At 40.8% G+C, this 14193-nt stretch overlaps 2 protein-coding genes across 2 annotated transcripts; both read left to right on the plus strand.

The window, feature by feature from the left end:
* Positions 1–9209: 9209 nt before the first annotated feature.
* Positions 9210–9611, plus strand: LOC135225408 (uncharacterized). The gene has a single exon (XM_064264744.1). It carries the CDS (start codon positions 9210–9212, stop codon positions 9609–9611), a length of 402 nt encoding a protein of 133 aa, XP_064120814.1.
* A 75-nt stretch (positions 9612–9686) lies between these two features.
* On the plus strand, positions 9687–10529 carry LOC135225409 (general transcription factor II-I repeat domain-containing protein 2A-like). Its single transcript, XM_064264745.1, has one exon. It carries the CDS (start codon positions 9687–9689, stop codon positions 10527–10529), a length of 843 nt encoding a protein of 280 aa, XP_064120815.1.
* Positions 10530–14193: the final 3664 nt, after the last annotated feature.

Here is a 14193-nt window from a genome sequence, read left to right on the forward strand (position 1 = left end):
GGGAAGGGGGTGGGAAAGGGATGAGACATAAAAATAGGTGAAAATGATTGATATTAGTGTGTTATCCATAGTTTTCAAGGTCGCCGAGAAGAATGCTAGTGACATTCCCGAAGCCCTTCAAGTCCAAGTTCAGCCCCAATAGGGATGAGGGGTGGGAAGGCAGTGACATGTAAAAATAAGCGAAAATGACTGATAGTAGTGTCTAATCCAAAATTTTCAGGGTTGCTGACATGAATAGTGACACCCCTGATGCCCTATAAGTCCAAATTCAGCCCCGATAAGAAGGAGAGGTGGGAAGGGGGTGATGTAAAAATAAACAAAAACGACAATGTTAAGTGTTCAGTTTTTGAGGCTGCTGAGATGAGTAGTGATGCTCCTGATGCCCTTTAATTCCATGTTCAGCCCAGATAGAAATGAGGCCTTGAGAAGGGGTGGGAAGGGTGGCGACATGTAAAAAAACCAAAAATGACATATTAATCTCTAATCCAGAGTTTTAGAGGTCACCAAGATGAACAATGACACTCCTGATGCCCTTTAATTCCAAGTTCAGCCCTGATAGAAAGGAGTGAAGGGGGTGATGTATAAATATAACCAAAAATAACAGATCTTTGTGCCTAATCCATAATTTTTGAGGTTGCTGAATGAATAGTGACACTTCCAATAATGGCCTTCAAGTCCAAGTTCAGCCCTGATAGCAAGGCTGGGCGGTGAGAAGGGGGGAAGGGAAGGGGATGATATGTAAAAAAACAACCAAAAACAACAGATATTAGCGTAGACTAATCTCTAGTTTTTGAGGTCACTGAGATTAATTGTGACACTCCCAATACCCTCCAAGACCAGGTTCATCCCCGATAGGAAGGGTGGGGGTTGAGAAGGGGTGAATAATAAAATGTTAAAAATGATGGATATTAGTGTCTAATCTAGAGGTCAGCAACCTATGGCATTCGTGCCAGACTTGGCATGCAGAGTGCTTGTCTATGGCATGGCATTTGATTTGAAGAAGCAAAGAAAAATATCATTAAAATAATACTGAGAGAGAGAGAGGAGAGAGAGAGAGAAGTGAGAGAGGAGAGAAAGAGAGAGACGAGAGAGAGAGATGAGAGAGAGAGAGAGAGAGAGAATGTGTATTGTGCATCATTACTTTTATTGTCAAATTAACGTAATTTATTGATTGTTTATTTTCTTAAATCAGCCTTGTAACTTAGTTTTAAGTGTTCTCTTATATTTAGTTCAGCAGCTGTATTTATTTTTACGTTAACGTAACGTTCAGTGTTTTTGCTCAGTGATTCCTCCTCTTGTTGTGAATTACCTAACTATCGTGTTAACGATTGTTTTTATTTTGTTTTCGAGTTGGAATGGAACTGTAGTGCTGTGAGTGGAGGCCGGCCAAAAATAGTTCGGGCCTGTATAAGCTTCTGGACGTACGCTCTTTTGTTGGCAGCCTTCTGGAGATTTATCTCACGCCTTTTTGGAGGAATACTCCGACGGACCTCCCTTGGAAGTGGTTTTCCGTAGATGTGCTGAGCCATCTACGGCGTATGTGCATTGTGGAGTTTGATCACGGCTGTGATAGCGCAGGTTATCGTCACTTGCGACTCCTGTACTCCTGATTCCCGCCGGAGGATTTGGCGGAAGACGTGGTCGTCGCTGTCCCGCCACGTAGGAGCGTTATGCCAACCACTGTCCTGTCCGTCTTCAGCTGCTTGTCCAGGAGAGCTAAGGGCTCGTGAGGAGGCTCGTAGGGAGGCAATTGCCAGGTAAGAGGTGATTATCCTGTGTTGTCCCTCGGAATTGATCTCGACCCCTGGGTCTACCTGGACAATTTGTGGGCTCCCCCGTATAGCTGCTGGGAGGTTGAAGCAACTTCCGTGAACTCCTGTGCACTTCGTTGTACGCAAGGATTTTCGTATTTAAATATCAATTATATTTGTATATATATGTATGTTGTATTGAGTTGTCGGTATTTGGTATTTACTGTCCCTCAGAATATTATTTGAATTTAGTTTTAAGTTTAGTACCAACACTGTTAGGTAGGAGATTTAAGGTTTTCCTGTCTTTATTTTCTCTGGTCTTCCTTCTTTCTTATATTTTGTAGGCTAGTGGTTTTATTATTGGGCCCGTGTTATTATTATTTGAGCCTTTGGCATATTATATTCTTTACTTTGTTAGGGTTAGCTTTCAGTATTAGGAGTCCTTGTGAGCTGTTATTTGCTCCTTGTATTTTGTATATTTAATTTATGTTAAGTTTCCTCACAAGGCTTATTTAGTGTTAAGTGTATTTTGTAATTAAATATTGTTAATTTTGTTCTGGTGTTTGTGTCCACATTCCTCATACCCTGTGTACTTTCTTACTGCCTACGATCCCTGTGATTATTGAAATATAAAGAACCTGTATTACGGCCAAAGGGGTCGTAACAATTTGGCGACCGTGACAGGACCGTACGCAGGTGTGCACAGAGTTTGGGTTTGTGGAGCAACTCTGGGATAGGTTACAATATTTGATTTGATTTTGTTGCTTGCCTTACTTTCCCCCCTTATAGGTAATTCACTATGGAAGACTTTGTTTTTGACCCAGCCGAATTTTTGGGGTCTGCTGACTGTATCAAATATCTAGCTGTCTTAAGTAAGGAGCATTTAAGGAGTTGTGCTCGTTGGTTAAATATTTCTTTTAGACCCACGGACACTAAGGCTCAGTTTGTTGTTGTCTGTTAAGGCGATGGTGGCTCGTGTATAGCTGAGGGTGAGGATTTGGCTAGGGATATGATTAGTGGAACTTCTGGAGAAGATAATTCTGTTGATGAAGAGGTCAGTGTTAATCCTGGGCTGTCACTATTTGAGGACCACCCTCGTACTGGTGTTATGTATAATGGTCCAGCTAATTTAACAGTAAAAACTAAAGTTTCTAATAACCCCTTTGTAGAGGTACAGCCAGAACCAGTAAAGTCTGTGGTGAATCCTGAAAATGAGGACCTTAGTATAATTTGTAAAAGAATAGAATTATTGAAGGTACAATTCGAAGAGAATGAGAGGGCGAGGCGCCATGAGTTGGAAATGGCTAGAATTAACTTAGACTTGGCTAGGTTGCGAGCTAACCCTGACTTTAACAGTACTCCCACCGGTCCTTCCGATAAGTTTAACATGAGTGCGGCATTGAAGTTGGTGCCCGTGTTTGACGAGGGTAATGTGCCGGAGTTCTTTAAGGCTTTTGAGCGGGTGGCCACTAGGTTGTCTTGGCCCACTGAGATGTGGACTGTACTAATTCAATGCAGGTTAGTAGGCAAGGCCATTCGCCAATATAATGCTTTGGAAGAGAGTGTAGCCAGAGATTATAGTAAGGTTAAGGCGTTGATTCTCAAGGCATATGACTTGGTCCCTGAGGCTTATCGCCTGAAATTCCGAACTTCTATGAAGCCCAATACTATGTCTTATGTAGAGTATGCCCGTCTTAAGGAGGAGCAGTTTGATGACTGGGTAAAGAGTCGTCAGGTGGTCTCCTTCTCCTCCTTGAGGGAGCTGATGCTACTTGAGGAATTTAAAAAAACATGTAGTAAGGAACTTAGAATTCACCTGGAGGAGGTTAAAGCGTGTAACTTAAGTAAAGCCGCTCAGATAGCTGATGAATATATTTTAACACACCGTGTAGGTAACAGTAGTTTTGGCCCATCAGTCTTTAAATCCCAGCCTGACAGGCCGAACAATAATTGGAGATCCAATAACCCCTTTAGAACAAAGGTTGAAGCTAGCCAGGGAAATAACACGAGTGGAAGGAACACTCGGGTGTTTTCCAAGAGTAACCAAAATTCTAATAATGTTGGTAGAGATAGGGGAACTTGTTTTTGGTGTCACGAGCAGGGGCACTTTCAAGCTCGGTGTCCTGCCCGGAGGAGGTATCTCCAGCGGAACGGAAGGGGAGGTAACAACGTCCCCGTATCTTTGATAGCCAATGCCCCTACTACCCCTAATACTGAAGTTGAGTGTTCCCCAGGAACTGAAGGAAGGGTTAGGTTTAGCGGTAGTGGAGGTGAAATAAATCAATCGCCTACTAGCTCTCCTTTGTGACTTTTTGACAAATATATTTGGCCTGGCAGTTTGGTTGTTGATAGTAAAGTTGTCAGAGTGAACTTCTTAAGGGACACTGGGTCTGCTCGATCATTGGTGTTGTCAAAGGTTTTGAAGGATGTTGGTGAGCTTTCTGGAAATTATGTGGTACTGGGTGGGTTCCCTGATACAGTGGTTTCTGCGCCTTTGGTGGAGGTAGAGGCATTCTTCCCAGGGTATCACAAGGTGACAGAATTGGCAGTGGTAGAAAAGCTCCCCATCCCTGGTATTGACGGCATTTTGGGAAATGATATGTTGGATGCCCGAGGTTATGAATTATTCCCAATAGTGTCCGTAACTGCAAGTCCTGTGGCAATTACCACTCGAGCTTCTGCAAAGGCTGCTGCCGCCTTACAGAATGAGGATAATTTAAACTTTAGTAGTTTAGAGGTAGAGGTAGAGAGACCCGGGTCTGTAGGTAGTAGTAGTAGTAGTAGTACTTTTATGAATAAAATATTTAATCCTGATTGTGACCGTGTAAGCTTTATTGAAGCTCAGAAGGCTGAATTCAATTATGAATTAGGAGGTACGGATGATTTAACAAAACCAAGGTTCTGTGTGATTAGAGGTTTGTTGTATAGAGTTAGTCGTCCTGTGGGTCACGGCTTGAACCAAACCTCTCGGGTAGAACAGATTGTGGTACCTTCAAAATATCAGAATGATGTCCTTAGTTTAGCTCATGAGGATTCCTTTTCTGGCCATTTTGGAGTTTGCAAAACACATAGTAGATTGGCAAAATATTTTTGGTGGCCAGGATTGAAATCCTCAGTGAAGAAATTTGTAGGAAGTTGTGAATCATGTCAAGTAATGGGTAAACCTAATAAACCTATTCCTAAAGCCCCTTTGCATCCAATTCCTGCAATTGGGGATCCTTTTGCCGAGTTGGTTGTTGATGTGGTTGGGCCTTTGCCTCGAACTAAATCGGGATTTACTTATCTTTTGACTATAATGGACAGAGCGTCTAGGTTTCCTGAAGCTTTTCCTATGAGGAAAATTACATCCAAAGTAGTGTTTGAGAAGCTAATAGAATTTTTTTCCAGGTATGGGTTGCCTCGTAAGATTCAAACAGATTGTGGCACTAATTTCACGAGCAAGGTATTTAAAGGTAAATGTGCTGAACTGGCCATTCAGCACATTACCAGTGTACCTTACCACCCAGAGAGTCAGGGCGTAGTGGAAAGGTTCCACCAAACCCTTAAGTCTATTCTAAAAAAATACTGTTATGAGCAAGGCGAGGATTGGGATAAAGGTCTTCCCTTTGCTCTCTTTGCTATACGTAATCACCCCAATTCTTCCACAGGTGTAGCTCCATTTGAGTTGATTTTTGGACATAAGGTACGTGGTCCTCTAGAAATTTTCCATGAGTTGCTAGAGGTTAGTCATAAGAAAGTATTGAATGTGGGTGAGTTCGTTGAGGACCTGAGGAGTAGATTATCAGCTGCCTGGAAATTTGCCCAGGATAATTTGGTGTTGTCTCAGGCCTCAATGAAGGAAAATTATGATAAGAAGAGTAAGGCACGTTCGTTTGAGCCTGGTGAGCTTGTTTTGGTTTTGAGTACAGACTCTGACAATTTTCTGGAACCTAGGTATAAGGGGCCTTGGAAGGTACTCCGGAAATTGTCTGATGTCAATTATGAAGTGGAAGCTCCTGGGACCAAACGTAAGTGTCGGATATTCCACATTAATAGATTGAAATCTTACACAGTTGGTAGACTTGACCCCCTAGCTATAGTATATGAACCAGTGTCTCTAGTGTTAGAACCCACGTTAGAAGAACCAGCCGACTTGTTTTGCCAGGTATCTTCAGATGCTCTTACAGTTAATATGCAAAATTTGGAAACTTTGGAAAAGGGTTTGGAGCATCTGGAGGGTATCCAGAAGGATGACATGATAAAATTAATATCTTCTTTTTCAGACTTATTTCAGGCCTCTCCAGGTAGAACGACCTTGCTCCAACACGATGTTGATGTGGGTAGTGCTTCCCCAGTCAAACAAAGTCCTTATCGATTAAATCCAGAAAAACGTGATATTGTCGAGAAGGAGATAAACTATATGTTGGAGCATGATTTAATTAGACCTTCGGTAAGTCCTTGGAGCTCACCTATTGTACTTGTTAAGAAACCTGACGGGCAGTTTCGCATGTGTGTGGACTACCGCAAGGTCAATGCTAATACAAAGAATGACTCTTTCCCTTTGCCACGTATCGAGGACTGTCTTGATCGGATAGGACCTGCTAAGTTTATAACTAAATTGGATCTTTTAAAGGGGTATTGGCAGGTTCCCCTATCGGATCGAGCTCGTGAGATTTCCGCTTTTGTTACGCCCTTTGGGCTTTACGAATGTAAGGTAATGCCCTTTGGGATGAAGAATGCAGCGTGTACCTTCCAGCGGTTGATGAACAGAGTTATATGTGGTCTGGAGGGTACAGAAATTTATATAGATGATTTGGTTATTCACAGCAATGACTGGCGGACTCATTTGGTGAGGTTAAAGAAGGTATTTGAGGCCTTGAGAGCCGCTGGTCTTGTTGTAAATTTGAGTAAATGTGAATTCGGTAAAGCCAAGGTGTGTTATCTAGGTCACGAGGTTGGTTTGGGTCAGGTTACTCCTAAACAAGCTAACCTCGAGGCGCTATTAAATTTGCAAAGGCCGCGCAATGTTAGGGAAGTCCGGAGAATTTTAGGTATGTTGGGTTATTATAGGAGATTCATCCGGAATTTCTCTGACATTGCTCAGCCCCTTACTCAACTATTGCAGAAGGGACAAAAGTTTGTATGGTCTTCTCAGTGTGAGGAATCTTTTTTAAAACTGAAAACTGTATTGATGTCTAACCCCATTCTAATGTCTCCTGACTTTCAGAAACCGTTTATTGTGGCTGTAGATGCCAGTGATGTGGGTATAGGTGGAGTACTTTTCAAAGACATGAAGAGGTGAAGTGTGTCCAGTATCATACTTTAGTCGTAAGTTGCTGGATGCTGAGAGAAGGTATTCTACCATTGAGAAGGAGGCACTAGCTTTAATTCGTACCTTGGTTCATTTCAAACCGTACGTTACTAATTTTTCCTTTCCCGTAGAAATTTGGACGGACCATAACCCTTTGGTGTTCATCGAAAGAATGAAAGGTTCTAACCAGAGGATTCTGCGTTGGGCTCTTCAGCTGCAGGAGTTTCCTTTAAGTATTAAACATGTTAAGGGTGTTGATAACTGTATTCCTGATGCCCTTTCTAGGATGTAAGTCTGGTTTATTTTCTCTTCTCCCCTCGCCCTTCTCATTTCTCCGTCGGGGTTTGTATTGAAAATTATATTTAAGGTAGTCAATTTTGATCATGTTTAAAATGGTGTATGGATTCGGGCTTTGTCTTAAGTCTGTTTCATTATGTTCTGAGTTTTGCTTCACCTTATTGTTTTCCCTTGCAGGATATTTTAGATTAAGTTCTCTCTTTTTCCCTTGCAGGATGTTTTAGATTAAGTTGTCTATATGGTTATCTTCTAGTATGTAATATGATTGTGGTACTAAAAAAATGTATTCTATTTGAATAATTTTTTTTTTTTGAGGGGGAGGAAGGTGTCAAATTAATGTAATTTATTGATTGTTTATTTTCTTAAATCAGCCTTGTAACTTAGTTTTAAGTGTTCTCTTATATTTAGTTCAGCAGCTGTAATTTATTTTTACGTTAACGTAACGTTCAGTGTTTTTGCTCAGTGATTCCTCCTCGTTGTGAATTACCTAACTATCGTGTTAACGATTGTTTTTATTTTGTTTTCGAGTTGGAATGGAACTGTAGTGCTGTGAGTGGAGGCCGGCCAAAAATAGTTCGGGCCTGTATAAGCTTCTGGACGTACGCTCTTTTGTTGGCAGCCTTCTGGAGATTTATCTCACGCCTTTTTGGAGGAATACTCCGACGGACCTCCCTTGGAAGTGGTTTTTCCGTAGATGTGCTGAGCCATCTACGGCATATGTGCATTGTGGAGTTTGATCACGGCTGTGATAGCGCAGGTTATCGTCACTTGCGACGCCTGTACTCCTGATTCCCGCCGGAGGATTTGGCGGAAGACGTGGTCGTCGCTGTCCCGCCACGTAGGAGGCGTTACGCCAACCACTGTCCTGTCCGTCTTCAGCTGCTTGTCCAGGAGAGCTAAGGGCTCGTGAGGAGGCTCGTAGGGAGGCAATTGCCAGGTAAGAGGTGATTATCCTGTGTTGTCCCTCGGAATTGATCTCGACCCCTGGGTCTACCTGGACAATTTGTGGGCTCCCCCGTATAGCTGCTGGGAGGTTGAAGCAACTTCGTGAACTCCTGTGCACTTCGTTGTACGCAAGGATTTTCGTATTTAAATATCAATTATATTTGTATATATATGTATGTTGTATTGAGTTGTCGGTATTTGGTATTTACTGTCCCTCAGAATATTTGAATTTAGTTTTAAGTTTAGTACCAACACTGTTAGGTAGGAGATTTAAGGTTTTCCTGTCTTTATTTTCTCTGGTCTTCCTTCTTTCTTATATTTTGTAGGCTAGTGGTTTTATTATTGGGCCCGTGTTATTATTATTTGAGCCTTTGGCATATTATATTCTTTACTTTGTTAGGGTTAGCTTTCAGTATTAGGAGTCCTTGTGAGCTGTTATTTGCTCCTTGTATTTTGTATATTTAATGTTAAGTTTCCTCACAAGGCTTATTTAGTGTTAAGTGTATTTTGTAATTAAATATTGTTAATTTTGTTCTGGTGTTTGTGTCCACATTCCTCATACCCTGTGTACTTTCTTACTGCCTACGATCCCTGTGATTATTGAAATATAAAGAACCTGTATTACGGCCAAAGGGGTCGTAACATTTATCTTTATGGTTTACTTACTTTATGATTCAAATTATCACATCTATCTATCTGTTTATATATTGATCTGTCTATCTTTTCTTTCTTATGATACACTGAATTAAAACAAAAATGTTTTGTACCCATTATGAGGAGTATGTGAGTGCAACAAGATGTAGATGAGCATGAGACCTGTTGGTACCCGTGTGCTCCCGCCAGCCGTTCGCATCGGTCAAAAAGCGCTGTTGTGTCAATGACTCTTTAGTTGCCATGCGTAATATTCTTTCTGGTTAATTGTCACCATGGCTACTGCGAAAAAAGTCAAGCTTGATGTCCCATCACTTCAGTCATCATGGACAAATGACTTCGAATTTATTCAGCAGAATGATTGTGTTATGTGTGCTCTCTGCTGCGAGAATGTCGTGTGGCGTACATCGAGTGTTAAACGACACTTTGAAACAATACACAAGAAGCCTTTCAAGGATAGTGTTGACAAGGCTAAGGTGATTAAGAAAGCAGTATCCCGCTATGAGAAACCAAGTAATGTGTTAAAAAACTTAGAGTGCCAGCAAAAAAAAAATGAAACTGAAGCCAGTTACAAACTAGCTCTGTGTATAGCTAAGCATGGAAAGCCTTTTCCTGATGAAGATTTTATAAAAGCAGCTTTCATACAGTGTTCTGAGGTGTTATTTGATGGCATATGAAACAAACACGTTATCATCTCAAGGATAAAAGACATGCCTGACTCAGCTAGAACCGTGGAGAGACATATTTCTGAAATGGCTGATAATGTAAGTCAGCAGCAAACTGTTGCTTTAACAAGTACACCTGTGTTCAGTGTGGCCCTGGATGAAAGCGTGGATATCAATGGCATTCCCTGCTTGGCTGTTTTTGCCAGGTATAGTGACACCGAGGTACTGAAGGTATTCACTGACCATTTTGAGAACCGAGGAGTAGACATAGGAAAGATTTTTGCAATTACAACAGATGGTGCTCCTGCTATGGTAGGAAAAAACATGGGTTTTAATAAGATGGTTGAGGATAAAATTGGGCACCCCATTCTGAAATTGCACTGCATAGTTCATCAAGAAAATTTACGTGCCAAGATCTTGAGCTCTGATCTCAACAAGGTGATGACTACTGTTACAAAATCAGTAATTTTTCTTGTTGCACAATCTTCTCTTACGCACAGGCAGTTTCAAGCTTTCCTTGAAGAGGTGGACAGTATGTACAAAGATATACCCTTGCACTGCAGTGTTAGGTGGTTAAGCTGTGGGAAGGTATTGAAGAGATTTGTGGAATGCTTTGATGAAATCCAAATTTTCTTATCAGAAAAAGGCCAAGACTATCCTGAGCAGGAGAACAGAGATTGGATTGTGAAACTTATATTTCTCTCAGACATCACCAAACATCTAAATGACCTCAATCTTCTCTTGCAAGGTGCAGGAAAAACAGTGATGGATTTGTATGATACTTGCAAGGTATTTGTTGCAAAGCTTGCAGTTTACTCGACAGATATCAAAACTGGTTCTTTCCGTTATTTCAAAAACTTGAAGAACTTAAGTGCAATTCATCCTGTCAACACTACTAATCTTCAGTTGTACATGCAAGAATTAGTCTGAGTTCTCAATCAGATTTTAAGATTTCTAATACATGGGCCCAGTGTTTTCATTTTTAATCAGACCAGACACCTTTAAATACAGTGACTTGGATGCAACTCTCTTTGAGTGGATGGAAACTGAGGAGTTGGAAATGCAGTTAATTGAGTTTCAGGCCTCATCATTGTGGTCAGCTAAATTTAAAGATCTTCGAGAAATACTGGATACTAGTAAAAATGATCGACCAGCCTCCATTTTACTGTCCTGGACATCACTGCCTGATAAATTCAATTGCATGAAAAGTAGCTTTTGCACTGCTATCAGCTTATGGATCCACAATCAATGAGAGCAGATATTTTCACACATGAAGCACATCCTCGGCCCCCATCGCAGCAACCTTACAACAGATCACTCTGAGGGCTGTATGAAACTCAAGGTCTAAATATTCCCCTGAAATTTCAACTTTGGCCTCTGGGAAGCAAGGGCAAGGATCGCATTGATATGGTGAGGTATAAACTTAAAATATAAAATATTTTTTTGCAAAGAATACTAAATGCAACAAAATGATTACATTTATGTTTCATGTTCAGGAAAATACATTATAATTAAAATAGTCACTACATACTGTACAATTATGATTTTAGTTTTCCTACATAGTCCTAAAAATACAACAATTGGCATGCAAGGTAGTAAAACATGTTATATTACAAAGATAATTCAGATTAAAGCTGCTGCTGATTCTGCCAGTACAAGGTGGTTTTCCAAATACCATGTTAGCTTTACATCAGATAGATGTAGTATTGACAAGCTACTGGTGCAAGGGTTCTTGTAAACATTTGTGCTGAACCTATGGTGAAGCACAGAGCAAGAGAGTTATAAAAATCTTCCCTTCCATATGCAGGTATTTCCTAAACAAAGGATGAATGGCATGCACAAGATCTTTGGAGGCTAAGAAGTTCCCCTTCTCAATAGATAATCCCACTGACTCCACAATCTCTGTCCTGTGAGGAGTATGCTGTAGAATCTTGTTTAAGGGTCAGAGGTTAATGATCAGGCACCAATTAGTTACCTAGGGAGCTAGAAACAGACGACCGTTAAACCCTGTTGATCTGTTACCACTTATTGCCAGTTTCCTGATCACTGGTTTGACTTCTGTGTCTGAGTCTAACACCATGAACAGCACTTGGTCCTAAAAAGTCTGTAGCCAAACTGTAATACATCCATACCTATGGTTCTACACCTTTCACATCTCAGTTGATTCACTGTTCCTGAGGTCACCACCCTCTGGAAGAAAGGATCCTAGTTAGCTGATTATCTCCTCTTTTGGTTTTCCACCAAGCTGGACATTTCCTGTTGAGCAATGGTCTTTCCTTTGAAAGGGCAACCACTGTCTTGTAGTGGGTAAATTTGGAAGTAAAGATTCACTAAGGCATGAAGGACCTGGATGCATAAACTTCCTGCTGAACAGAGTAAAAGGGGATCTGCAATACAGTATCTAAATTTTTTCATAGAAATCACAGAGGATAGGTATGAGGAATCCAGCTGAGTAATTGTCAACTTTGAAGATGGGTTTCCAAAACTAGTTTTAGCTGCATGCGCACCACTTCCCATCTAGTTCCTTAACTAACTCCTTTAAAAAAGGTCTTGATCTAACATACCATTACTCATGAGTCCCTCACGTACAAGAATGACAGTAAAATAATAAAATCCTTAGATGTTGCATTCCTTTTCCTCATCATAATGTTAGCCAGTTATTGGGCGGTGAAATTTGAGTCATACAGACCTATTCCATTACTTCCAAGAGGGAAGATTCTTCTTATAAAGATAGAGTAGCCACTTTAATATCTGAACGAAAATTCCAATAAATAAGATGCCTGGTAACAAGAGTTCTAGCATTCGCAGATTTCTTACTAGAAGCAGCCCTAGAACCTCTGAGCTTCCTGTCTGGGGTCACAAGAGCAAAGGAGATAAACAGAGAAGGCATGGTTCCTTTTGGCATTGGCATTACTAAATGGCAACCACATCTACAAGAAAGACAAACAAATGAAATTCCTTACTGTAGCTTGACAACTAGATATGGGAGGAGGCTGACAGTAGGCAGCTTCTTTGTGCATGAGGCATGGCTGAAGGTGGGTTTACAACCCAAGATGGGTCCAATCTGTTCATGTATTCCAGACTGATATTCTCATGGTGCTTGTGTAATCTCATGGACAGCACCCACTTAAAACTAAATTCCTTCTAAGAGTCCCTCAAAATACTGGGTTTTGGCAGAGTGATTCTCTGTTTGCACACAACTGCTGACACAATACCAGGTGAAGACTATCTTGGAGGAGCAGAAGGCAAATCAGCAGACATGTTAGAACAGTAACTGGAAGCAGTGGGGCTCTAGAAAAGCCATGTGTGGGAAGCCTGCCTGGGACCCAGAGCCCTTGAACCAAATGTACAAAAATTAGTGAGGATACATCTTCTGACTTCACAATTGTTGGTGCTGAAGGAAAACTGGTAAAGCAACCCATAATAGCATGAACAAAGCATAAAAACTATCCATTACAATATTTGAGCAATTAAGGGTATAAATTGAAGTGAAGGAATCAGTAGCAGGATTTGGTGTTGGACTTTATTGACTACTATTTGGTTACAGGGGAAGATTCTGATATCAAAGTATGAATACCAAGATACAGTACTGAAGCCAAAATCCAGAATAGCAAATAACAGGGTAGAAGCCTGAACCTCTATAAGCAGTCAGGCTAATGTGGATGTAGCAGTAGTATTCACTACCATTTGCTTGTTTGTATTTTGTTTTTACATTGCATGGAACCAGTGGTTATTCAGCAACAGGACCAACGGCTTTATGTGACTTCTGAACCACATTGAGAGTGAACTTCTATCACCAGAAATACACATCTCTCACACCTCAATGGAATGCCCAATAATCATTACCATTACAATGGAAGTAGAGACAACTGCAAAAGGTTGAGCAGGAATGAATGAAGCACTGGTGAATGCAATAATCAACATTGGGAAGACTGAAGACACTGTGGTAGTTACGGCAACAAAAGCAAGAGTGAATGGAGATGATGTAAGGACAATCACTGAAGCAAAGACAAACTTAACCAATCAGAAACAACATGTACTTGTAACAAAGAAGCAGGAGCAAATGGAACACAGGTCTGAAGTAGACACTGAAGGTTGAAGAAGCAATCAGCTGTTTATAATATTTCTGCATAACACTAGATATTAAATTAAAAATACTCTCCTGTAAAAGAGCCAAATCCATAAAATGAGTCAGATTATGAAACCAATAACACTAGAAGGCATGACATTGGAATGGCAGATCTGTAGAAACAGGTACAGCATTGCAGGATCAGTAGCCTGAAAAGGCAACACATGTAAGAAGGGCAGAGGTGAGCAAACTGGAGCCACAGGCAGGTAAAAGTCAACATTGATGAGATAGTATGTCTTAGAGCAGCAGCAATGGTTCAGCTACCCATTCTTAGAAAGACAACCAGAAGGAAGATTCAATAAGTGCACTTGCTGAGCAGCTAAGATCAGAGCATCACTAGAAGATAGAAAAATGACAAATTTTCTAAGACAATTTGTATTTTTCATAGTTACAAACCTGAGGTCTTAACAATAGGATCCAGTTAAAAAGCAGATGAAAGCAAGGAATCTTGTGATATCTGGCAAC

Source organism: Macrobrachium nipponense, chromosome 13 (genome assembly GCF_015104395.2).
Source record: "Macrobrachium nipponense isolate FS-2020 chromosome 13, ASM1510439v2, whole genome shotgun sequence".
Lineage (NCBI taxonomy): Eukaryota > Metazoa > Arthropoda > Malacostraca > Decapoda > Palaemonidae > Macrobrachium > Macrobrachium nipponense.